This window comes from Mus pahari, chromosome 10, assembly GCF_900095145.1.
Source record: "Mus pahari chromosome 10, PAHARI_EIJ_v1.1, whole genome shotgun sequence".
Classification (NCBI taxonomy): Eukaryota; Metazoa; Chordata; class Mammalia; order Rodentia; family Muridae; genus Mus; species Mus pahari.
This window is the reverse complement of record NC_034599.1, coordinates 103,436,170-103,463,460: the sequence shown is the minus strand read 5'-3', so window position 1 is coordinate 103,463,460 and position 27,291 is coordinate 103,436,170. Positions and strand designations below refer to the sequence as shown.

At 42.2% G+C, this 27,291-nt stretch overlaps 1 protein-coding gene across 12 annotated transcripts in view; it reads right to left on the bottom strand.

Moving 5' to 3' along the window:
- Window positions 1–27,291, bottom strand: part of Map4 (microtubule associated protein 4) — a 135,304-nt gene that overhangs the window by 22,461 nt on the left and 85,552 nt on the right. For 4 of the 12 annotated variants that reach the window (XM_029542872.1, XM_029542874.1, XM_029542875.1 and 1 more), the window contains exons 7-10: window positions 25,412–26,548; window positions 24,212–24,325; window positions 20,535–23,771; window positions 7,127–8,587 (exon numbers count right to left, since the gene is read on the bottom strand). In XM_029542872.1, the coding sequence (XP_029398732.1) occupies window positions 7,127–8,587; window positions 20,535–23,771; window positions 24,212–24,325; window positions 25,412–26,548 (5,949 nt within the window). Of the gene's footprint in view, window positions 1–7,126; window positions 8,945–20,534; window positions 23,772–24,211; window positions 24,326–25,411; window positions 26,549–27,291 lie in introns of those variants that run through there. The other 8 variants (XM_021207323.1, XM_021207325.2, XM_029542877.1 and 5 more) reach the window with 4 other exon arrangements.

The window sequence follows — 27,291 nt, the reverse complement described above, 5'->3', positions numbered from 1 at the left end:
GGAGAGATCTGACTTCTCTTCCAGAGGACCTAGGTTTGGTTTTCGGGGCCCATGTTGAAAACAGATCCAGTCCAAGAAATCACTACATGTATCTGATATATACATGTGCAGGTAAAAACACCTTTGAAATAAAAATAATAAATACTAAAGACAAAGAGTTGATGGTTCATATCTTGGATCCTCATGGTACTGTATGGATTATATGAATATTGTTTAGAATTTCTTTTTTTTCTTTTTTTTTTTTTTGGTTTTTCGAGTCAGGGTTTCTCTGTATAGCCCTGGCTATCCTGGAACTCACTTTGTAGACCAGAAATCCGCCTGCCTCTGCTGGGATTAAAGGCGTGCACCACCACGCCCGGCTAGAATTTCTAAATTAACATTTTTGGAATTCACTGCTTTGTGCAGAATAAACTACTAAACTTTTACTTCCACTTAAGATCCTTGAACCAGCCCACTATACTTTGGTTTTCTGAAGTGAAACTTGGGACTTGCACATTTTAGGCACACACACTACTGTGGAGCTATATTGTGAGCACCCCATCCCCACCCTTCTAAGCCCACTTTAGGGACTTGAGAGACAGCTCAGTAAAGCAGGCAAATGAATACCCATGTCTGATCCTCAGAACCCAAGGGGAAATGCCTGCTTGTAATCCCAGTGTGAGGTAGTAAGTTGAGACTGGCAGGCAGTCTAGCAGCAGCGGGGAGCTGCAGGGCAGTACGAGAGCACGTTTCAAAGGCAGGAGATAGTGTTACCAACATGTCATGTGCAGTTGTACACACACAAACACAAGGCATAAAAGACTTATTTCTTGTTCACAGCCCTAAGAAAACACCTGCTACTGCAATGTCCTCTGGTTTCTGTAAAAAAAAAAAAAAAAAAAAACTTTCTCTGAGGAGTCCCTTCTGCTGCTTTCAAGATTAACTTTCTTTTTATAAAAGTTCAAGCTAACTTGAAAATAAGAAGCCTTATTATGTTTGTGGAGATTTTCTACATTTAGAATTTGTTCAGTTTCTTGAACCTCTCATTTATTTTTTTAAGATTTTTATTCATTTTTATTCATTTATTTTATATGAGTACACCATCGCTGGTTGCTGGGATTTGAACTCAGGACCTCTGGAAGAGCAGTCAGTGCTCTTAACTGCTGAGCCATCTCTCTAGCCCTATTTATTATTTTTTATTTCATTTTATTTTTTGAGGCAGGGTTTCTCTATGTAGCCCTAGCTGTTCTGAAACTCACTATGTAAACAAGGAGGGACCCTTGAACTCACAGAGTTCCAACTACCTCTGCCTGCCAAGTGCTGGGATTAAAAGCATGTGACTATAATCACTGGCTACTTCAATCCTTTTGCCAAATACTAGATGATATCTTAATACCCACTGAGTCATGCATGCATCTTTTCTCCTCTAGAGACTGAAGGTAGCAATGCTCAGGTTTTTCATGACTGTCCTCGCTTTTTTTTTTTAATTTTGCTATTATTCAAATGATTGAACTGAATACTTTCTACTCATTTGGCAAATTCACTAATCCACATAAGGGTGGGATGCCCTGAGCTGAGCTGATCACATCTGATTCACTGCTTCTATCCCATTTTTATTGTTTTAGGGTTTGGGGCTTTGTTTTTGAATGAGAAAAGGTTTCAACTCTGTAGGCCAGGTTGTCCTTGAACTCACTGTGTTTCAGCAGGATGAATTAACTGGAGGCAAATTCCTGCCTCTGACTCCTGGGATATCAGGTAAGTTCTGCTAAGCTGACAGAAGGTCTTCCTTTTGATTCCTCTCTCTCTTTTACATCTACAATTAACATTTGGTCTTTTAAAAGATAACTTCCAGGCAGTTAAGAGCATTGGCTGCTCTAAAAGAAGTCCTGAGTTCAATTCCCAGCAATTACATGGTGGCTCACAACCATCTAAAATGGGATCTGATACCCTCTTCTGGTGTGTCTGAAGACAGCTACAGTGTACTCATATAAATAAAATAAATAAGTCTTTAAAAATTAACTTTAAAAAAAAAAATTAACTGAGAATTTCCTAAGTTTTAATTTTTTTTTTTTTTTATTTAAAAGCATTTCAGGGGTCAGCAAGATGGCTTAAAATGAAATCACATGCCCCTATGCCTGAAAACCTGAATATAATCCCCAGGAGCCACATGCTGGAAGGAGAGAATGGAACCCGTCTAAGTTGTCCTCTGATTACTTCCCCCCACCCAATCAATCAATCAATCAATGCATGCAAAAGTGTTTTTTAAAGATAATTTATGACTTTTTAAAAATTGTTACTGCATATAAGGGTAGGATGCAAATACATAAGCTCACAAGTACCACTATGTGCCTGTAGAAGTCACCGGATAACCTGTGGCACTTGGCTGTGGGTGGCAGGGATTGAACTCAGGTTGCCAGCAAGTATCTACTAAGTCAGATATCCCACTTGGCCCTTAGTTTGTTTTCTTCCAGAAAACTTGTAGCTGTTTGTTAAAAGAAATGTCTGTCTGTCTGTCTGTCTGTCTATCTATCTATCTATCTATCTATCTATCTATCTATCTATCTATCTATCTATCTTGCGGTCCAGACTTTATCCATCCATCTATCTATCTATCTATCTATCTATCTATCTATCTATCTATCTATCTATCTATCTATCTTGTGGTCCAGACTTTATCCCCCTCCTGGTCCACCCTCTGACTGTTCTACATCCCATATCTCCTCCCCTGTCTCCAAGAGGATGTCTCCACCCCAAAGCACATTTTTTGATGTCTGCTTTGAAACTCTAATATTGTGCCGTAGCAGGCAATCACCCTTTTATATTTAGCTTGTAGATTCTGGCTGTAATCCAAGTGCAACTTAGTATTCTGAGCCCTAGCAGTATAAATTCTAGCCTATTATGTCCTCTGGCCTTACTGAGGCTCTCAGTCCATGTTGGTCCTGCCTGAAAGAACTGACAGCAATCCCCTGGGTCACTGGGTATCACACGGTAGGAGTTAGGTAGTGGAAAGGAGAATGCATGTCCTAGACTTTTCTCAGGTTGAGTGGGGAATGGAGGAGACAGATTTCCATCTGGTTTTGACCTGTTGCTAGGCAAAAGTGGGTAGAAAAAAAAAAAAACAACCTATGTAGGTTTCTCTGCTGTCTCTGTATAGAGGCAGAGCGGGACTATCAAGAAAAGCAGTTTATAGATACCCACAATTCTATTACTGGTGATGGCAGGGGGATGAGTGGGCATCCCTGAAATTGCTGCTACTGTAGGTAGGTAGACAGCTGCTTCTGCCGAGCGTGGAGTAGATGATGTGTCATAAGTTCTACCACCACAGTCAGACTGCTCAATTGGGAATGGGCAGAAAAACAGAGCTTATATATCTAGGCTTTTGTTAGGTTTTTCTTTCCTATCCTTTAAAATAAAAATCCCATTTATTTATTTAGTGTGTATATGGCACGGTGTACCAAGGTGTACATGTGAAAGCCAGAAGACAAACCTGGTGGACTGACACCCAGCTGGGGAGGCTTTACCTGCTGACAGACAGACAAACAGACCTACCGCTCTTCCCATCCTGTTCTTGTTGCTAGCATTCTAGGTTGCAGGCCTCCAAGGGTACAGAAGAAGTTAAAAAGAAACATTGAAAACCACCTCACTATTGTTTAGGTCCTGAGAGTCAAAACTTTTTTTCTTTTTTGAGTCAAAACTTTTCAAGTTCCTTTAACAAACTGTTATATACTACAAAGCTATGCCTGAAACATAGAGTTATGTTTACACAGGAGGAGCTGGAAAAGATGACTCAATATAATCTTATCTTGACAGGAGGTTTTTTAATGCAGAACATTTTCTGTGTATATTTATTTGAGCCATATGTAGTCTTAGTTTAAAACTCAAATAGTTTTAGTTTAACTGTGACACAAACTTATAACTTAATACTTCTGTTTTGTAAAGCTAAAGGAAAGTCTCACCAAATGAGACTTGCTGACACTGAATATTTTTCATTAGCACAGGGTTTTTGGTAAATAGTACAGACACTTAATGAAGTCCTATTGTTTGCATGTAGTAGCATCTCCATCTGTTCACATAAGCATGACTACTGCTGTCTATCCAGATGTGACTTTTCACAGAGGACCTCCTCTTTGCCCCAGGGGTAACCTTACTAGACACTACTGGAGGATATGAGCCAAATGTTGCCAGAGTTTCACTAGAGAATGTCTGAAAAAAAGTTCATTATATTAATCCCTTCCTAAGGCTGTTCTGATAATCCTTACAGTATTGGTACTACCTGCTGGAAAACCACGATCAAATTTCCAGCAATCTCCGCTCCTCCCCAGCCCCCCACCATGTATATCCAGCATAGTGGTTTCTATTTTGCTTGTTTGTTTTGTTTTCCTCTCTGTTACTGATTTTTGTGAGACAGGGTCTCTCCATATAGCCCTGGCTGTACTGGAACTTGCTGTGTAGATCATGGTGACCTCAACCTTGGACCTCTCTTCCTAAATGGAAGCACCAGAAATGCCCACCATAGTCAGTTTATACTTATAGCTCTTTTATTTGTTGTTCTTTTGAAGTACTGGGGACTGAACCCAGGATCATGCTGGATAAGTCTTTTATCACTAGACACTCACCCTCTGCCCTTTTTGGTAATTTTTTTTTCAATGGTTAGAAATAAATTTAGTTTATTTAAGGGGGAAAAAAAAACATTCCTGATAGTAGAAGTGGAGTATCAGCTGGTGGAAACCACAAAGGCTCTGGTCCTTTTCCAATTAATTTACATAGCCTTTGTATTCTCTCACATTAGTACATTGGAGGTTTTTCTTTTTTCTTTTGGTTTTTCCAGACAGGGTTTCTCTGTGTATCCTTGGCTCCTCTGAAACTCACTTTGTAGACCAGGCTGGCCTCAAACTTGTTTCTGCTTCAAGTACTGGGATCAAAGGCCTATGTAACCTCTCCCTGGTTCCACTGCTTTTTTCTTTGCCAGGCTCTGACTCTGTAGCCCAGGCTGATAGTGAACTCAAGAGAAATCCTTCTGCCTCAGTCTCTCAAGGGCTCGGATTAGAAGCATGTACCTCCATACCCAGTACTGGCTTCAAGTTTTTACCTTTTCTTTTTCTTTCTTTCTCTTTTTTTTTTTTTTTCCAAACAGGGTTTCTCTGTGTAGCCCTGGCTGTCCTGGAAGACCAGGCTGGCCTCGAACTCAGAAATCCACCTGACTCTGCCTCCCAAGTGCTGGGATTAAAGGTGTGCACCACCACTGCCAGGCAGTTTTTACCTTTTAAGTTTTAACTTTCAGCAATTCTGTTTTTAAAACCCAGGCTTAAATGTCTCCCCCAAAATAATGTTTCATGACTCATAAACCTCTCAGCCACCCCCCACCAAGCCCTTGACTAGGTGGTTAAGTTGCTTAAGGATTATCGACAATTTCTAGTAACCAGTCAGTGACTGGCAAATGGTTGGCATGCTAATCACTCTTTATATATCTCAGTGTTGGGAATCACAGGTTGGGATTCAAATTTACAGGTGAATGAGTTAGTAGATTTGTCAGTCATTTAGTATGTTTTTCCTACCAGCACTAACCTTTTTTAGAATGAATCAGCCAGGCTTAGAATGACTCCAGTTCTGTATCTCATACTTAAGTCAATGAGAGTTTTGGCAATTTGCCAAGCCATGTCTAGTATACTGTAAGCTAGGACTTAATCCCTAGCATCCCACTCAAACCCCCATGGCCCACGCCCCAATAAAAATGAAGGGAGGGAGGAGAGGAGGATGGGAAGAACAATTAAAAGGGAGACAAAAATCAAGTCTTTACTCACTCCTGCCTAGAGGGTGCCTAGAGGGTGCATGGCACAACCTCTCCATGACCATCATGGGTTTCTGGGGGTGGACAGAAAGATCAGAGGACTTTCTAAGTCCTGCTACTTCTAGTGACTTGCAAAGGTTCAGGGCACCGAATTCAATTTTGCATCATTAGAGACTACAGAGGAAACACAAACTTTTTTTGCCTAGTCTATTCAAAATAAAAACAAAAAATCTGCTAGTGCCCCTAGATGGCTGCTCACGCAAACCTGCTTGCCACACGTGCCTGACAAACTAATAGTTCAAGTCCAGAACTCACCTAAGGACAGAAGGAAAGACTGGATTCTGCACACACCATGCTGCATGCCTACCCCAATTACAAATTTAAAGTAACATTTTATTAAAATGTACAAGAGAATACTGAAAATGGGTCCTAGGAAGTGACTACTTAAAACACCGAAACCAAACAAACAAACAACAAAAAAAACCTCCACAAATAATAATAAAAATTGTGTTTTAAATGCCCATTAACCAACATCATGTGAATCACCATCCTTTGTAGGCCCAGAGAAAAAAATCAGCTTTCAACAATGGCAGCAGTGGGGGGTGGAGAAGGGAAGGATAGAAAAGGCAATGAAGAGGGCACAGATGGCAGCACTACACCATTCACGGGTCCACAGTCTCTCTTCTCCCTAATTTCCTTTCTTCCTCCTCCCCCCACTCCACCCCAAATCCTCAAAACACAGGAATAGAAAACTAGAAACAGGACAGGGTCAAACAGGAAGGACATGGGGAGAATATTAAACAGCCAGGTATAAAAGGCTTTCTTTCAACTTCAACAAAAGTAAATCCCTCTCAAAAGCAGAAGGGAAAACAGCTTCCACCCAAATTGCAACTTAGCAGTGGTTAGTGCTGATAAGCCTACTGTGACTCTAAACAAAGTGATTCATTTTACAGGCGAGTGAATCAATCAGCAGCAGTGGGATGGTCAGAGCTCAAGAATCATTTGGTTCAAACCAATAGGATCAGAGGGGTGGAAGGATGGGGGATGGGATAGGGGATGGGATAGGGAGGGTGGCATGAGGTTAAGCAGCTCTAGTTTTTAATGCCTACCAATTTTGCCCCCACCCATCGACAACCCAGCCAGCCAGTATCCACAGTGAAGCATTCAGCCTGACCCAGCCAGATTCACTGTGTTCTCCTGCCTCACTCCCAGAAAGCCTGCAACAAGGGAATTAAGCCTTCCTCCAGGTAGTCCCAGACTCCAGGAGTAACAAGCTGCTGATGCTCCTGTCCATCTATCACTTTGGCTTCTTCCTCACTGTCTGCTGGTTCCCAGTGGAGGCAAAATTTAGAAACCTACCATCACGTGGGGTCTCTTCCAATAGCAATGATGGAGTGCTCTGGGCTGCAGTGACCTCAATTTCTTTCTTCCCTGCCAGTGCCATCCGCTGTTTCTCGCCTCCCAGGCAGATGAAGGGACATGAATCAACTCTTGTCTCACCAATATCTTCCTGCCCCTTTCCCTTGCCGCTTCCCTCGGGAATCTGTTCCAGCTTACTGTGGAGATACAGCCCGGCAATGCCCAGTTCCTTCTTCCCAGAGCTGTTGCTGCCATTGCTGAAGTGGATCAGTTCTCTTTCTTTGGCCACTGGTTCCTCGAAGGTTAAAGCAGTAGGTACCTGAGAAGCAGACAGGCTGGCCAGCTCCCCAGCACTCAATCTGCAGCTAGCTGACTGGTCCTCAGCCACGGTCATGGAGCGCCTCATGGCAGGCACCCCCAGCTTCCTGGGCATAGGGCTTGGCATTGGGCTACTGGTGGGAGGCAGCAGGCCAGAAGGAAGCTCCTCTCGGGCAGGCAGCTCAGGGTACTTATCAGCAAGATTCACAGCTGGGGGCACTGAGAGATGGTAACACTCAGACAGAGCTCTTCGGATTGCCTTTTTCTGCTGGGGGACTTGGTCAAGCATGGGCCCCTCCTCAGAAGAACTTAATTTCTCCAACTCCTTATCCTGGCCTGGGCTGTGAAAGTCTGCATTCAAATTTTCCTGAGTGAATTCCACCATAGTGATTGGTGGACTGGTGGTGGGCAAATGCTCACTAGTTGGGTCTGGGTGGGTGATAGCCACCAGTAATGGGGACTTATTATTAAGCTGCCCAGAGTTATCATTCATCACCCCAATCACCGAGCAGCTGGAGACGAGGCCATTCTTCTCTTTTCCTGGAGTTGCAGCCATTGAGACCTGAGGGCTCTGAGTCACTGAGTAAAAGTTGGGGTTCCAAGCACTGGTTTCTTGTTCCTCACCATGTTGAGTGAGAGTGTCAGCAGCCCCTGGAAAATTTAGATCTGGCTGGCTCTTGATCTCTAGTCCACTCATCCCCGCCACCTTCCCCTGAACTGTAGCAGCTTTGTCTTGCCCCTCGGTGAGTCCCGGGTGGAACTCTGCTGCCTTCTGGTGAACTAAGTTCCCCTCCGAGGGCTGGCAGATTCCTGAAATCACATACCCGCTCTCAAGGTGACCGGAGGTTGCTTGATATGCCTTGTTAGGCTTTTCGATGTTAAGTTCTTTGTCTAGCTTCCCCTCAAAAAAGCCAAGCTTATTCTGTTCCAGGAAGCTGGAATTCTTCACAAGCCGGTCTTTCAGCTGTCCATCCATGCTGACATTCAGCCCGATTTCATTCAGTTTACCCTCTGTCCTCTGCCATTCAAATCCATCCTGACCGATTTCTTTCCGGGAGTCCATCCCACACTCTGGAGGGTTGCCTTTAGAGAGCTGATCGTCCTCAGCAGCGAGAGCGGCAGTGAGCACGGCTGGCTGCTTCTCTGGAAGCGACATCGTCCCTTTCACTGCTCCCCACTCACTCTTGGAGCTCTTGCACCACCCACGCTCACACGGGTCTTGCAGTGACATCACAGCAAGCTCCCGGGATTCATGGTAAGCTCTCTAGTTCTCCCAGTCTCCCTTTCTCCTAAAGCAGTTGGGTGCTAAATGTATTTACCAGGTGTAAAAAGGGAAGAATGAACAAAAAAAAAAAGAGAAAGAACGCCACTGTGTGTTAATCTGTATATATAATTTCCTGCTAGCTAGCACTCTGTTCATCACTATAATTTAAAATAGAGTACGGTGCCAATTCAGGCATGGAGGACAGTAATTATGTCAGCCTTACATATAGATATATGTATACCCACACATTCATTTATCTCATTCTATGCCCAGCCTGCTGAATTCACCCACTCAAAAAAAAAAAAAAAAAAAAAAAAAAAACGGTTTTAAAATAAGTAAGGCTCATTTGCCAATTCTCCACTATAACTGCTGAAGAATAACGATTCCAGAAAATTGCTCAAACTTTCACTTAAAACAAACACCTTAACGTTAAATGAAGACTGAGGAATCCCTTCCTTGGAGGGAAGGTGGGTTTTGCCATCAGGGCAGTTCATCCCATTCTCACTGGATGGGATCCACACTCACTTGTGGCCTGGAAGTATTTGCTTCTCTTCTCCTCTTCTCTCCTCTCCTCTCCTCTCCCTGGCCACTCCCATCCTGGAGAGAGCTTTCCCCCCTCTCTCTATGTAAAGTACGTCCACCCAGCAGAGCCCACTCGCAAGTCAAAGACCAACTTCCTGGAATTGGTTCCCTTCAGCCATGTGGGTTCCAGGGATCAAATTCAAGGTTTTGAGGCTTTTTCACAACTGACCCATCTTGTCCACCCGACTGTTTCTTATAAAATCCAAAACTTGAATTAGGTAGAATTTCCAAAAACCTACTGGTTGGTTTCTGTGATGGGAGCTTATTAAAGGGCTCATTTCACACACTTTTAATCCTAGTATTGAAGAGGCAGATGCAAGTGGATTAGTGGGAGTGTGAAGCCAGCTTGGGCTGCATAGTGAAGCCCTCGCTTAAAAAGATATCAGTGCACTAGGTTTTGGACATGGATGCCAATAATAAGACAAACTTAAGTCCAACTATAAAGCCAAATTTCTGCTTCTTCCTGATTCTGTCATGAGCTGAGTGCTACCACCTCTGCTCCTTCCAGTGGACACACTGACTACAGTTCAGTTCATCCTCTTTTTATCTCTAGACTCAGGAACAAATCTATGTCTTGGAGCTTTTCCTGCTCATTTAGAACACACTGCCCCCATTTAGGCAGTCACAATCCTTTGTTTCCCTGTGTTTTCACCAATCGTATATTTAGAACTGAGTGATCATACAACACAATTCCTGGGCTAGAAGGAACCACCTTACACTGTAAAAATGTAGAGTGCACTGCTGGCACAAAGCTGGCTTTGTCATAGGGCTTGTAACTACCTGTCCCAACACAGGCTACTGTGAAATACTCTATCAAGAATCCTAAGAAGGATGTTTTCTGATAGCCAAACTGGTGGTATATACATCCCAATAGGGATGGTATATACATCCCTATAAGAACTCAGCACGCCAAGGCAAGTGGCCAGCCTCGGAAATGCACTAAGACCCTGTCTCAACTCAAAGAAAGAAAGCCAGACGCATCTATCTTTTTGGTTTGAGAACAAATGTGCTGGACACACAGCACTGTTGAAAGTCTGGTACTGAGTTCTGTGGTGGTTCCTGTAAATCTCTGGATTACCAAGTTCTAGAACTCAGATCCACATGAAGTTTTGTTTTGTTTTATTTTTTTTTAAAGATTTATTACATCTTAAGTACCCTGTAGCTGACTTCAGATACACAGAAGAGGGCATCAGATTTCATTACAGATGGTTGTAAGCCACCATGTGGTTGCTGGGATTTGAACTCAGGACCTTTGGAAGGGCAGTCAGTGCTCTTAACCGCTGAGCCATCTCTCCAGCCCGAAGTTTTTTTTTTTAAACATGAGTTCTAAGACTAGTATGTTTAGTTGCCACCTTGCCTCAGGTAGGAGTATGTCTGAATATGATGGCTACACAATGGCTGAGTGCCATCAAATGTCTAAAGCAAGAGTGGCACAGAAACTTGCTCCTGAGAGTCAAATTATTGTGACCTAGGCTTCCCCACTAGTTAAAAAAAAAAAAGACAAAGTAAGCAACATCACACACAAACCATGCCATTTAATGTCTATTTAACAGAAAAGAGAAAAAGAAAAGCTAACTCAAAATCTAACTCACTGAAAGAATTCCTTCAAAATTTTCTATAAAAACATAGGATGCTACTGTAACAGCTCCTGTAACCTTATCCCCTAATTTTATAGACAGGTCCAAAAAATAAAAGGAAGTGTTCTGCCCAAGATCATAATCTAATATAACGGGAAAGCCAAGGTCTCATTTCTGAGCAGCCTTTCTGCCCCACTGAATAAGAACTCACTTTATTTACTGGATGACACACTCTGAAAAAGCCCCAACTCTGGTGCTGGTGTTAAACCCAGGGTCCTGCATGTGCTAGGCAAACATTGAGTGTCATTTTTTTTTTTTAAGATTTATTTATTTATTACATGTAAGTACACTGTAGCTGTCTTCAGACACTCCAGAAGAGGGCGTCAGATCTTGTTACAGATGGTTATGAGCCACCATGTGGTTGCTGGGATTTGAACTCCGGACCTTCAGAAGAGCAGTCGGGTGCTCTTACCCACTGGGCCATCTCACCAGCCCTTGAGTGTCATTTTTAGGAACATCATAACATCTACCTCTTCTTTTTTTAAAAAAAAAAAAAAATTTTATTTGATGTATGAATGCTCTGCTGCATGTATGCCTGCATGCCAGAAGAGGGCATCAGATCCCTTTATAGATATCCATAAAGCACCATGTGTGTGCTGGGAACTCTAGAAGAACAGCCAGTGTGCTAAACTGCTTTCCAGCTCCACCTATCTCTTTTTTGAGATGAGCTTTCACTGGCTTGGACAATTATGTTAGACAGAGTGAACAGTGAGTAGCTCCAAGGATCCTCCTGCTTCTATCTCCTTAGCACTGAGATTACAAGTATAACCCATCTGTTATCAAATTCAGGCCTTCAGGTATACAAGGCAAACGCTGAGTGAACTATTTCCCTAGTTCTTCCTTTTCTTTTCTTTTCTCTCAATTTCTCTCTCTCTCTTTCTTTCTATTTATTTATTTATTTTTGTGGTTTTTTGAGACAGGGTTTCTCTGTATCCCTGGCTGTCCTAGAACTCAGAAATCCGCCTGCCTCTGCCTCCAAGTGCTGGGACTAAAGGCGTGCGCCACCACCGCCTGCCCGGAATTAGTTCTTCCTTTTTAAATCTACATCCTCTACCCCACCCCTTTAGTCAAGGTCTTCTACATAGCTCTGCCTGGTCTGCAACTTATATATAAACCAGGCTGGCCTAGAAATCAACGGCCTACCTTTGCCTCCTAAATGTTAGGAATAAGTGTGTGCCACCATACCTGACCAACTTATTTACTTTTTGAAACAGGTTATTACTGTGCAGCCTATACTGGCCTGTAACTCAGTATCTTCCCGCTTCAAGCCTTCCAAGTGTACCACCATCATACTCAGTGCTGGCTCTCTAGTTTAATGTTTCCTTAGTTAGCAAAAAAAAAAAAAAAAAAAAGTTTAATATGAATTTGAGACAGGACTAGTAGTAAATACAGGATGACCTCAAACATACTAGTCCATCGGAGTTTCACATAACTCTTTTCAGATTATAAATCACATGGTGATATTTCTGATAGCTCTAGTAGGTAGGTAGGTAGGTAGGAAGGAAGGAAGGAAGGAAGGAGCCCCGTCTATACTTGCCAATTGTGACCAGCACAGAGGTAGATGAACAATAAAATAGTCTCTTATAAAAGCACCAGAAAGGCAGAAACAGGCAGATCTCTTTGAGTCAAGGCCAGCCTGGTTCTACATAGTGAGTTCAAGGACAGCCAGGGATATGTAGTAAGACCTCAGTCTCAAAACAACATCAACAAATAATGTTAGTGAAAGGATAGATTTCCTTCAGCAACATTTCTGCATTACTTATTCTGATTCCCTCCTATCATTTTAGCAGCCTTTAATAACTTACAAGAACTTTTTTATTCTTTTCTCAACACTGGGATTTGAACCTGGGGCCTCAAACCCAGGGCTGTATTAATGAGCCCCAGTCCTAATCCAAGAACAAGCAATGTGGAATGTCTTTGGCTCATATGGTTTGAGGTTCTATTTTATTCGGGTTAAGTCTGATAAGAGTACATGGATTCCTATGTCTGGTTACAAAGTAGTTTCTAATGTCATGCAAGGTTCCAAGGGGTTTTGTATAGTTAGATGTACTGACAGATGTTTTTCATTTTCTGTGCCCGGGACTGGTATTTAACCTGTTCAGAGCCTTGTGATTTTTATGCTCTATGGTTGGTTTCACTGCATTCTCACTAGTTGCCAAGGCAACACTATATTCCAGATTGACCAACTGTTCTGTCTCCGTCTCCAGGAAACAGTCCTAATACATTATCATTACAATGAAAGTCAGTATTCTAATTACCACGACCAATGGTACTCCTTACTAAGATAAACTGAAAGTTAAGAATTTATAATCTGTTTTCTTATTTGGATGTATTAACAGTTACACAAATTATATTCAAAACCAAATCAAAACCGTATTTTACTGAATTTTAGGAACATATCTTGGTACGTGTTCAACTCAAGAACATCATGACTGACTAACATTCCAAAAGTTGGGAAGTGAACAGACAGACAGTAATCTGATTCATTTAAACTCAAAGCATTAAAATGAAGGACATGAAAACTCTACCAACAAGAATAAAGAAAAGGAAGTGACCCAATCAAAACCTAACAGAAACAAAACCTTGTCCACCAATTATTTCCAGATCCCCTGTCTACGGAGGCACCCAGGACTCCCTAGAGCCTTTAGCAGTTTATTCTCTTTCCCCCAATCTAAACTCAAAAGGCATTCAGAGATTTCACTGGTTCCCCAATGACTTATCTGCAATGGCATCATAATATCTGCCACCTCCTCAAATACTCCATGCGACCTCCTGCCATTATGCCATCACACAAGCCCTGTAATGCTTTGCTTAGGAACTTCTTGGCAACACTTCCTGGCTCATTCAGACCCAGAACTCTTCTTGCTCCTCTATGGAGACTCAGTCCCTTTTGCTTAATCTCCATAGCACATGGCTTATACTTATGCCCACTATTTGCAAAGCAGCAGGCAATATTAATTTGTGTGCAAACTTATACAAATGACACCACTGCTAAACAGCTTAAAAAGTAACATTTTGAATTTGCCCACAGGTGAGATGATCTTCCTTCTTTGAATATGTCACAGGGAAAAACAGGAAAGTCCCAATTACTTTCATAATTACAATGGTGAAATTTATAAGTTTATCTTTACCATGTTTCTTGAATTGCCTAACGCTTTGTCAGCCAGAGAATAAAAGTTATGATGAAAGAATGTGAAGAACCTCCTTAAGCAGGGTAGCTCCGTAATGGAGTGCATGTGTAGGTTATGTGAAGTCAGGCAGCTAGCAGGGGAAAAATTATTAGTATCCTTTGTAAGGAGACATATAAATATGAAACTTTATTTCAGTGTTGAGAGTACTTACATGTGAGGCCATGTGATTAACCCCGCCTCACTTCTATTCACCCACCAGTCAGTACAGGAAAACCAACATTTGCAAACATATTTAGATGGCCTCTTTCAACTAAGGTGATGGAAGTATCAGTCAAGTAGGATTATTTGAGAGGGTTAATTGAGAATTAAAAAGACAGTGTTGTAAATTCCACCAATATGCTTGAAAAAAAAAAAAAAAAAAAAAAAAAAAAAAAAAAAAAAATAAAAAGGTACACAAAAGGTGAAGCGGAGCAGAGTAGCACAAGTCTCTGGTGCTTGGGAGGTGGAGACAGGAAGGCTAAGGCCAACCTGGCTGAAAGAAGGTACTGTGNAAAAGGTCAAGCTGAGCAGAGTAGCACAAGTCTCTGGTGCTTGGGAGGTGGAGACAGGAAGGCTAAGGCCAACCTGGCTGAAAGAAGGTACTGTGGAGGAAACCAAATTACTAGGCAGTGGCTAAGGCCAACCTGGCTGAAAGAAGGTACTGTGGAGGAAACCAAATTACTAGGCAGTGGCAAGGCACTGCAAAGGACAGGCAGCCTCAGAAGATTATGAAATGGGTGCTTTTCAGTTGTGAAATAGTAGCAACTCCTCTCTTAAGATTACAAATGCTTTTTTTTTTATACTCTGAGCATATTTTATTTATGTACAAGGGCTTTGAAGCTGTTAAGATTTCTGGATTTATAAATTACTCCCAAGTTTCACACCAAGACATTTTCTTACCATAAACTGACATTCCCAGCTGCTGGCAAACAGTTGATGAGCTCTAGCAAACTGAAATGAAAGAAATGAAGCCAGATAGGAAGGAGAACAGGCAAAGGGCCTGTCTACAGCGTCCCTAACTGTCCCATGCCCCTATGGGTGTTATCACTAAGCTCTACCTGATTTCCAGACCTATCAAGAAGTACATTCTATAACCCACATGAAATACCCTTCCAAACTCGTGTTTCATTTATAAAAAAAGGGAGATGGCATAAGACGACCTTTCTTTTTTTTTTGGACATGTTGAGATCAGGCTTCACTCATGTACCTTCATAACTTTTTCCCTCATCCTTCCTGCCTAGAATAATATGCATCACATGTAAGGAAAACCTGCTGAAGTTTACCCAAACTTGAAAGTGGCATGAAATGTCAAGAGAGAGAAGAGGGTACTGAAAAATATTTTACTTCCTTATTTCCAAAGAGGTTAAGGTTAACTGAAGGTAATTCATTCTTAATTTTAAAAATATATGAAACTATACACTACATACTAAGAAGAATACAGCAGTAAATCAAACATAAACTTAGTGCAGAAAATATCAGAGAGTGCCACAAACTAGACTCAGTAGGTCTCTCAACCCATGGGGAACCAGGATCTCAGTACTCAGGTGGGCAAGGAGTTGGTGAAAAGTGACAATCAGACACCGACACAGATAGAGTGCTGTATCTGAATGTAATTTCTCAAAGCGAGCATCAGACTCATATTACAAAAGAAAAACGAGGAAGCTAGGTGACATATCAGTCAACATGCACTGAAGTTATTTTATGCATAATGATACAAAACAGAGAAATTCTGGTAGGAACTAGGCAGTGTTTACAACTGAGATAAGATCAGCACTATCTAAAGTCAGCTATTTACAAGAGCCAGGTGAAAGGGCTACTATGTCCAGGTGCAATTCTGGTCTATTGTTAAACCCACCACTGGGGGTCTCTTAGTAAATACCTAATTATGTTATTCCTCTGGGCCTAGTGAAAAACATGCACCAGGCAAGTTCTTATCTACTAACCCTTTCATGAATGATACAATACTCCAGGTCTTCCTTAAGCCACAACCTACTTTCTTTCTACTATTATGTAATGTAGGCTGCCTCATGTCTGTAATGAGAATTCTAAGTTTACTATTTTGAACTAGCCCTGAGATTTCTAGCTCCTATCCAGTAAAATACTGCAAGAAAGCATGCAAGACCCTCCACACTATCGCAGGGACAAATCTGGTTATGGGGCACCAGAGACTCCCCAGGAGACAAGTTTCCGTGAAACTGTCTCAGGACTGTGGCCAAGCTTTTGGACTTGCCACGCAGGCTTAGAATTTAGTCTTAAACTAAACTAAAAACATGCTGGACATGGTTGCATACTCCTTTATGTGCAGAATGCCAGAATGTATGGGAAGCAGTCAGGATCTCTGCAAGTTTCAAGTAAGCCAGGCTATACAGAGACTCAAAACAAGCAAGCAAAATCAACAAAAATATAAACTCATTGCTATCTGTCTTTTTATTGGGAAATATCTAGCATGTATGAAATTCTCCTTTACACAAAAAAGCCCACCAAACAACAACAAAAAAACCGATTAATACTTCTGATTAAAAAAAGACTCGGGTGCTGGAGAGATGGCTCAGGGATCAGGAGCTGACTGCTCTGCCAGAGGTCCCGAGTTCAATCCCCAGCAACCACATGGTGGCTCACAACCATCCGTAATGGGATCTGATGCTCTCTTCTGGTGTGTCCAAAAACAGCTACAGTGCACTCATGCATAAAACAAATAAATCTAGCCGGGCGTGGTGGCGCACGCCTTTAATCCCAGCACTTGGGAGGCAGAGGCAAGCGGATTTCTGAGTTCGAGGTCAGCCTGGTCTACAAAGTGAGTTCCAGGACAGCCAGGGCTATACAGAGAAACCCTGTCTCGAAAAACCAAAAAAAAAAAAAAAAAAAAAAAAACAAATAAATCTTTAAAAAGACAGGTTCAGAATTTACTTCTTCAGTAACCATGTATAATCTTGAGAGCCTCCTATAAAAGAAAGTGTCTGTCTGTCTGTCTGTATATATGTTGGGGGGGGGTCTTCTATCTCTATCTATGGGTAACCAGATAATAATCAATCATTCCTCAATATATGGTAAGCATCAATTTTATTCATTGTGTTTATGTGCATGTGTATGCTGCAGCATTTAAGTGGAGGATAAGACAGCCTGCAGGAGAAGTCCATTCTCTCCTATAAGTCCATTGTCATGCAGCAATAAAAATCAAATTCAGAGTCGGGCCTGGTGGCGCAGGCCTTTAATCCCAGCACTCGGGAGGCAGAGGTAGGCGGATTTCTGAGTTCGAGGCCAGCCTGGTCTACCAAGTGAGTTCCAGGACAGTCAGAGCTATACAGAGAAACTCTGTCTTGAAAAAAAAAAAAAAAAAAAAAAAAAAAAAAAAAAAATTCAGGTCATCTGTCTCAGCAGCAAGGACCTTTATCTACTGAGCTAACATAACACCCAGCACTATATGATTGAAATCCATATGCAACACCATTTGACTACAAGACAAAAGGAGACAATAATCCTCAATAACTGACTCAAAGAGTAAAGGTAAAATTTACTAAGGCCAAATCTACCAGTCATATACAGAACATCATCAGAGCATATATGGAGTGGTGGAGAGTGCCCGCAATCCCAGTATTATAGAGACAGAGGCTGTCTACTCACTGAGAGTTTCAGGCCTCCCAGTGTTGGAAGCTGAGGTCCTTATATGCAAAGAACACCAGAGAAACTAGGATTAACACACAGGAAGGCCCTTTCAAAGGGAGGGACATATAACTTGTTTTTCCATCCAGGAAGCTGTGAATTGGAGGTGATGCCTGGTGATCTGCATTACCTGTTAGACTAGGTTTTATTAAGTTTTCACAACCAGCACCAGAAGTGGCTAGTAATCTAAATGATCCTTAGATTACCCATATAGCCAGGGCCTGCCCCAAGCTCCCACAACCATGACCCTTACAGTGTCTGTGTAGCCAGAGACGCCCCCAAACTCTCACAATCAAGACCACAGTCTAATAATAACAGACCAAATGACCTTCATGCTATCTGTAGGTCTAAAACAGGCCAAACCTTCGTCATGTTCTTAAGCTAAAATACAGATAGCCTATCTCTCAAATTCATGTTTATGGAAGAAATGACATTCACCTTGAGTTGAGTTTTTATGTAATTATGCTTCCTTGTGCTCCAGGAATTATATTACACCAGGAAAATTTATTTTTTTCAAATTGTACTATTTAAATATGCTCACAAAAAATTACCTGGCAAAGTTTTATCCAGTCTGACAAAGTCAAACTGAACCAAGTGTTCATTCTCACCTCTTCACAGTTCATTTCCCTGCCTGACATCTGCAGAGACATCCCCTAACCTCATCCCAGGACTGCTGTAGTAAGACCTGCCTAAAATATGAATTTAACTACATATTTACAGACTGATTACGGTTTTAAAAGAAAGGGTTGTATCTGTAAGCATGTCATGTCTCATACAGTAACAGGAAATGCATTTCATTATTCTTAAGGATAACTTCTTTGGAAGGACATGTATAATACTGTTAAAAGAGTTTTATCTAAAAAGAGAAAAATTTAAATTATTTAATGGAAAAAAAATACCATGCCTATTCCTTTGTACCTTGTCAATGTGTTAATTGTATTAAAAGTAATAACTTTGAGGGAGCTAGAGTAATGACCACACTCATAAATGTAAAATAATAAAACTAAAAATAATATTTTTCATGACGTTTTTTGGAGGGAGGGGTGGGAGTGGGAAGGTTCTCATGTATCCCAGATTGGCCTTAAACTCCTGATCCTCCTACTTTCATCTCCCAAAATACTGGAATTACAGATGTGAGCCCACCTCAGTATAAAACCTTTTAACTATTCAAAAGTATCTACTGATCTTAGAGGTAGCAATTGTTAGAATTCAGAGATGTGCCAGGCATGTCCCAGCACTCAGGAGGCAGAGGCAGGCGGATTTCTGAGTTCGAGGCCAGCCTGGTCTACAGAGTGAGTTCCACAACAGTCAGGCCTACACAGAGAAACCCTATCACGAAAAACCAAAAAAAAAAAAAAAAAAAAAAGAGATGCAGCAATGAATTTTACTTAGTCCTCACCTCAGGTCATATCTCAAATGTCCTTGTAAAGGACATTCCCTAATACATATAATACACTGAGCTGGGGCTGACCTGGCAGGGTCCAGAGAGCTCTGCAGGTTCTGACTAATAATAAACCTACTTTCTAGAAGTCTTTGCAAACACTAAACATTTCTTTGGAAATCCTGACAAGGGTCTTACAAAATTTACGTTACCTTTTAATCACTGTCAAAACTAAAGAATATGGTAGGATTCTGGAATGCTTTCTACATGCTATTTATTCTACTTAATTTCCCAAATTGTTAATAGAGGAGCTGAGAAGAAAAAAGCAGAAAGATGAAAGTAGCATATGCATCCTTTTGTCACACCACAGGTATTCCACTCCAGGTGCTCACTCATGCAGAGCACCAGCTTTCCCCACAAGGACAAGTCCACACCATGCAGAACATAACCCCACGATGAAGCCGCAATGCTTGGCCCAAAACAATCAGTGTTTTTGTTGTGTTTAACTTTCTCAAGGTAGTAGCTGGATCATGCAAACTTGTTAAAGAACCATTTGTTGGCTGCAAAAATCTTCAAATGCAAGGAAATAGTTTCAAAGTTTGGTTCAAGAAAGGTATGAATGACTAAATGTGTACGGGGACGGGAGAGCACACACATGATTAATCTCTACATCTTAAGAGAAATTCATCTTAAACTCAGTTCAACTTTGTGACCTATTAAAGTACCAAAGTTCATGAACTGCTTAATGAACACAGGCTATGCCCAAATTCTAATCCATACACAGCTACTGATAATGGCTTTAAGCAGCAAAGCTGATCAAACCAGCCTAGCCTACCTAGTACCATGAGAGATCACTTCCCAACTACTAGAAACACGAAGTCTGTACCTATCAATGCTAGTCAGGGCATAAGAAGATGAAGACATACTGTTTTCACTTGATCTGATATCAACTTGGATATTTATTCCCCCTAGCTCAAGCTATTAATATACTATAAATAAACAAACAAAAAAGAAAGCTAAGTTTCATATACTCAGCCAGACTATACTTTTTCTGATACTTTCCCTAAATTTTACACGTAGGAGGTTCAATATAAGAATAAGAGGATTACAATGTTCTCCCCTCACCCTACAACTTCCAATAAAACCTAAGATTTGTGCTGCATCAAAAAGGCATGCAACCACATTGTCAGACTCCTCAAGCTGAACACAGGGCATGCATGCCTTGACTGAAAGAAAAAAACAATACATGAGTAGCAGTTGCAGGTTTTCATGCCAACAGACTAGCGATCAACGGATGATTAGAGTCTGAATGGAGCCAAGGCACAACAAGCTGTTTGCTTTTTCAGTGCTGACTCAAAGCCACATGAAAACACACTTCCCCATGACAGGGTCATACCACTGGACTTGAGCAGCTTGGATCTCTCTCTTTCCTGACTTGCAGACTTTGGCAGATGTGGAGTGAGTCCTCGAGACTTGGTGGGTCTCATGTAGCCTTTCATTGGCTCTGCTATTCTGCCTTTATCTTCCTTCTTCCTTTCACCCAGCACCTTCAGTTCTGACATCTCTGTCATCTTCTGAGGAGCTTCAACCCCATTACCCCTGAACTCTGGGACTTGAGGATCCTTGTAAGCAGTCACCACTACTTTACTTTCCCCCTCAACACTGTCACACGAAAAATCAGACTGAAGTTCTGTTGTTGACGTGGTAATGCATTCCAATTTTGTGACTTCACATGACAGACTAGCTTCTTTTAATTTATCCTTTTCATTTTCTGGAGGCAAAAGAGTGATATCTACCTTCTTATCCAAACTCTCTGGACCCTTGGAATCTCTCTCTTTCTCATTTTGGTCATCAGACAAACTGAATTTCCCTATTTCCTGTCTAAGAGGGGCAGGGTTTTTAACGGGGGCAGAGTCTTTCTCAGTTCTCTTCTCTTCCTTCACCAGAGACACTGGCAAATCACCCCTATCTGCATGTGTGTCTAGGACTCTGACCTCTTCTGAAAGGCTCTGGCTTTCTGTGAACAAAGCAGGAAGTAAGTGTCCTTTAGTGGGTTCTGTGGCATGCTGTGCTGAGTGCTCAGAGGACCCATGCTGCTTTGACACAGGCTCCCCTACCGCATGCCTTTCAGGGGTTATCCCTACTCCATTTTCCCTGTAATCAGCAAGCCCGCCTTTATTCTTAAGAGAGTGATCTCCAAGTCTGCTAAACTTCTCTTGGGCTTCTGTAGAAGTCTCAGTAACTCCTTCTGTACCAGTAGAGGGCAAAGCAACAGGGGGAGCCTTGGGCCTTTCTTGACCTGGGACTCCATCTTTGCTACATGTATCTTGTGGGAATAATTTGAAAGTATTATTTTCTTGCTCACTTTTTCTGGAATTGTCTGGGAAGGAATTATCTTCCTTTCCTACTTGAAGAATAGGGCAGGGCATCATTTCACAGCCTGCTGATCCCACAGCCTCTAGAGGAATCGATTTACCTATCAGCCCCGATGGTGCTCTCCCAGAGGTAAATGTAATATTTCTATTTTCATCCACATACCCCATTCCCTCAATTCTGCAGTCTCCTGTGGCTTTTGTGGGATTTGTTGTATCTGCCTTAATCTCAGGAAAGCTGCTCTGAACCCTTCTATATTTCCCATCATTGCTCCTTTTGTTAGGTTTCCTGGGCACTGCAGCCTGTCCCTTGGCTGCACAGGTCTTGTTTTCCTCAGTTCCTACTGAGGGAACAAATCCTGCCCCCTGGATTGGGCCTGGGGAGCTCAAATCTGTCACCTTGGCAGCTGGTTCAGTAGTAACAGCAGAACTTTGGACTGAGTTTGTTTTATTCCCCAAAAGATCCCCAAGTTGAACAGGTTTAGACTCAACCTTCTTACTCTCGAGGTCAGTGACTTCCTCTGTGGCTGCACCTGATGTGTATGGGAACAAAGGAGCGGGTATTTTTGGGGAAACCTGCCCTAGTTCACTGTCTTTATGGGCAACATTACCATCATCACTGTGCTTCTCTACACAAGGTGGGCTGACAATTTCCTCCCCGCCCCCCACTCTGCTAGGCTGTACAGGGTAATTATTTTTAAACTTTTTGTTCCTGCCTTCATTGCCTCTCTTTTTAGTCTTTTCAGAAATCCAGGGAGTTGACTCATGATCCATCCAAGGACACTTCCCTTCCTTGCTCTGGTTACTGATGCCCATATTTTTAACCTCAGCTCTTCTTTCTGTCCTAGCATTTCTTTCTGTCTTAGCATTCAAAGTCTGAGTCAAACTTGACCCACTTTCCAAAGGAATTAATGGCTGCATGGTGCGTCCCACACCACCATCAGCCACCTCTTCTGTCACCCTCAGCACTGCCTCAGTGAGATCAGTAATGGTCCCTGGTGCCTTTGAAGACTCCAAGCATAGCCCTCTTCTAGGATCCTTAATACTCACTACTCCAGTTTCAGGGATTGGCTCACTTGGCGAAGGTACAGCTTTCCCGTCCTTGTCACTGGTCAAAAGGAATGGCACCTCAGCTTTGGCTCCCAACTTTCCTGAGCCTGCTCTGACTTTCCCAGGACCCCTTCCCTTCCTGCTTTTGCTATCGCCTGTCATTTTCTTAAACAGCTCACTCTCTGGCCCAGGAGCTTGAATTAATTCTTGGTCTTTAAGCTCTTTGGAAGCAAGCAGGCTGGTTCCTTGTCTTTGCTCCTGGGTTTTGTCTGGTCTCAGTTCTTTAATGGCCCCGACTGCATCAGGAAACACCTGCAATGCAGGTGCTCTGCTTCCACCAAGTTCTTCCTTCAGACCGTCTTCTAATGGATGGTTTGCTGAGGAAGGGAGACTTGGCAGCACTTTCTCTGTTGTGGGTTTTGGAACTTTATTCATAATCTCTTGGGCCAATAAAGGGGAAAAACCCCCTTTCGGAGCTGTCACTTTGTTGTGTGCAGTACTGTCATCTGGGGTTCCTTTCAAACTCGATGTACTCACTGCCCTGCCTGTACCCACTGAAGACTTCAGGTGTGATGTAGCTGGGGCTCTCTCTTCCTCTTGCTGCAGCAAGTTCTTATCTTGGTTCCCTGATAGTAGGCTTTTATCTCTGTGGTACTCTTCTACTTTCTGCTTGAGCTGAGCTTTTACTATCATTTCAGGAGGCTGTTTTGGACATGAAGTAACCCCAGGACTCTCTGCACATTCATGCTTCCAGACTTCTCTGGCTAGAGATCCACATTCGGTGCCCACAGTAGGCTGGCTAGGGCCCACCCCTGACTTCAGGAGCCCATGAGTCACATGGCGCTCTTCTGCATTATTGTCATCCCAAGGTCCCCCAGCTCGGGACTGAGGATATCTTTTTTGCTTTGGTTTCTTCTTCTTTTTCTTCATCATCATTGGCATGCTCTCTATATCTCTGGCTTCCCTGTCATGATCTCTCTGGGGTAGGAATTCAGCATCAATAACTTTTCTTTGGTTCCCAAGCTCACCACGGGAAGATGAACCAGAGACCCAACCCAACTCAGAAAATGGGCAGGGGCCCAGCTTGGGATCAAGAATCTTCCATGGAGGAGAACCTTCCAGTAGCTCAGGAGGGACCCTGGCAGGTTTAGACCGGGCTGACCTGCGGTCACTGGGTCTGCAAACGTGTTTACCTTGTGAGGAAGGGAAACCTGCAATACATGAACTTGGCTAAAAATTCTAAACAGCAATTTCATTCTTATTGTTATAAAAAAAAAGTTTAGAGATTCATTTAAGTGATTCACACCATTCATTTATATAAACCTTTTCTTAAACACTTCTTATCCTTAGCTGGGTTTATCAACGATTATCATCACAGATCAAATTTTTTTCCAGATATATTTATAAAAGGTTAAGACATTTAAAGTCTTCACTTTAAAATAATTCATTTTAATAGAACAATAAACATGTAAGAAACCCACTTTCTGCCTAAAGAAATGGAATATACTGAAGAAGAAGAAAAAAAAGCCAAAATAAAAACAACCTGGACTTTATAAACTATACTGTTAATACTGACCGCCATAGAAGCAGCAACTAAATAATGCTCCCACCATCATCCCATCACTCCTGATGTTCACATTCCAGAACTCACCTGAGCAAGGCTCAGAAGGCTGGCTGCCAGATGTTTCCTTCTGCTCTAAGTTCTCTATTGGAGAAGCTGCATCTATTGGCAAGGTAGACTTTTGTTCTGCAGCTTTGACTGGTTCTAAAGATAAGGGTAAAATTCATGTAAGTTTCAGAGAAATAATATTTCAGCTAATTTTTTATCTATCATAAATTAGAAATAATATTTATTTAATGTGAGTACACTGTTGCTGTCTTTAGACACATCAGAAGAAGGTATCTGTTCCCATTACAGATGGTTGTGAGCTACCATGTGGTTGCTGGGAATTGAACTCAGGATCTCTGGAAGAGTCAATGATCTTTTTTTTTTTTTTTGGTTTTTTGGTTTTTTGAGACAGGGTTTCTCTGTGTAGCCCTGGCTGTCCTGGAACTCACTTTGTAGACCAGGCTTGCCTCAAACTCAGAAATCCGCCTGCCTCTGCCTCCCAAGTGCTGGGATTAAAGGCATGTGCCACCATGCCCGGCTCAGTCAGTGCTCTTAAGCGCTGAGCTATCTCTCCAGCCCTTCTTCCTTTTTTATAATTATTATTTTTTTAATAATTAATTTTTATTAATACTGTGTGGAGGAGCAAGTGTGCCACAGCCAACATGTGGAGGTCAGAGAACAGTATGTCTGTTGGTTCTCTCCATTCACAATGTGGGTCAAGCTTATTGGCTGATGGCTTTACATTGCGGTATCTTACTAGCACTACTTTTATCTTTGTAGGTGAAACAAAAACCAAAAACCAAAACCCAAACGTTTCTGAAAGCAGGTGGGAATGATTAAGTGGAAAGAAGATTTCACTAATGAGTGATGGAGAAGGATGGCTGGGAAGCAGTACACGTTGAGTAGAGGGAAGGGACTTGCTGCAAAGTGAAGAGAGGTCGGCTTTACTGAGAAGCCATGTTAACTATAAAAAAAGGAATAAGGCAGTGCATACAGACACAAGTCAGTATGTAGATGGGTAATGATGGAATGTGGGTCTTACTGATTCACTTTCTGCCAGAGAAGCAAGAATGAACAAAGAATGGGACGAGGCACCAGAGAGGAAAGAGAGGGTCATCACGCTGACTAGGGGAAACATGAGTGGACCTGAAAAGCAGTGAAGCTGTATTTGATCAGGAACGACAGCTGTCCTTTAGTCTATACCCAGTAGAGAGAATACTATGAGAAAGCAGAAGCTTGTACCTGGGGAAGCAGTGCAAGGAGGTCCTGCTGACTGTTCCTTGTGCTGCACAGATTCTAACTGGGAGTCTTCACTTAATTCTTCTTCAGTCTGTACAGTTTCTTTGTCTTTAATTTCAACTGCTGTTACTTTTGTTTCCAAGGGCAGTGCAAGATCCGAGGCTGGAGTCATGCTGTTGTCCACAATCGGCTCTGTTCCTGAGTGCAGATTGGCATTCTTAGCCAGGGGAACCTCTGTTTCTGCAGGCAGAGACGTGTCCTTGATTGAGGCTACCTTTTCTTCTGAAAGTGGAGTCACATTGTTAAATTCTGTCACCTTTGTTTCTGGAAGTATAACTGTGTCCTTGCCCAGAGCCACTTCTGATTCTGGGAGTGGAGCGATGTCTTTGGCCTTGCCCAAATTTGTTTCTGTGGGTGGAGCTGTCTCCTTGCCTAGGGTCATTTCTGCTTCCAGAGATGGAGTCATGTCCATCACCAGGGGTCCCTCTGCTTCTAAGGGGAGTGTCACATCCTTTGTCAACGTCATTATGGGATCTGAGGGCAGGACCATCTCTGTTTCTGAGGACAAGATCATCTCCTGAGTCACAGGTATTTCTGCAGAGGACTCATCATCCTTTGCCAGAGCCACTTCTATTTCAGAAAGTGAAACCATGCCCTTGGCTGGGGCTAGCTCTGTTTCTTTGGTAAGTAACACATTCTCAGGTGGTGCCAAGTCCATTTTTATTGGAAGAGTTGTCTCTGTTTCATTGGGGAATGTCATATCATTGCCTGGGACAATTTCTTCTTCCATAGGTGGTGCCATATCCTTGGTTGAAGATACACCTGGTTCTGTAGGCAATATGATATCGCTAATGTGGGCTGCCTCTGTTCCTATGAGTAGTTCCATGTCCTGGGCCAGGAACATGTCCGATTCAGTAGATGGCTGTGTGACATTTGCCAATATCACATCTGGCTTGGTGACCTCTTCTATGTCTTTAGCCAGTGTTACCTCTGTGTCTGGGCCTGGTGTTATGTCTGTGGATGGAGAGTCCTCTGTTTCTTTGGATGGCACCATATCAGCAGTCTGTTCTGCCATCATTTCCAATGCTTTAGTTGGCAGCTTCTCTTTGACTGATTCCACTTCTACTGCCTTGGATAGCTCTAAGAAAAGTAAGTTTAAAATAATTTAGGACCTAGGAGGGCTTGAGAAATGATGGCTCAGAGATTTAAAGAACATGATGTTTTCCCAGAGGATTTGGGCTCAATTCCCAGCACCCACATGGCAGCTCACAACTGTCTGTAACTCCAGTTCTACAGGACCCAACACCCTCGCAGACATAAATCAGTGCAAATAAAAAAAAAATTTTGTAGAGAAAAGAAAATCATTAAAAAAAGTTTAGGACCTAGTATTATTCAACCATAACCCTGCATTTAAAATTTACTTTCTGAACCAGGTGTCACAGCACAAGCCTTTAATCCCAGCAATCAGGAGAAGAGGCAGGCAGATCTCTGTGAGTTCCAGGCCAGGCTGACCTACAGTATGATTTCCAGGACAGCCAGGGTTACACAGAGAAAGCCCTGTCTCAAAAAAACAAAACAAAAAACAAAAACAACAACAACAACAACAACAACAACAAAAACCTTTCTGGAGTCAGGATGATGACTTAGCAAGAAAACACATGCTACTGCCAAGTCTGATGGCTAAGTTCAGTCCCATGATCAAGAGAAATGACACCCAGAAGTCATCCTCTGATCTTCACATGCACACATACAAAATAAAATGACAAAAAGATATATATAAAAAAGAAACATTTGGGCTGGAGAGATGGTTCAGCAATTAAGAACAATGACTACTCTTCCTGAAGACAAGGGTTCTATTCCTAGCACCCACATGGTGGCTCACA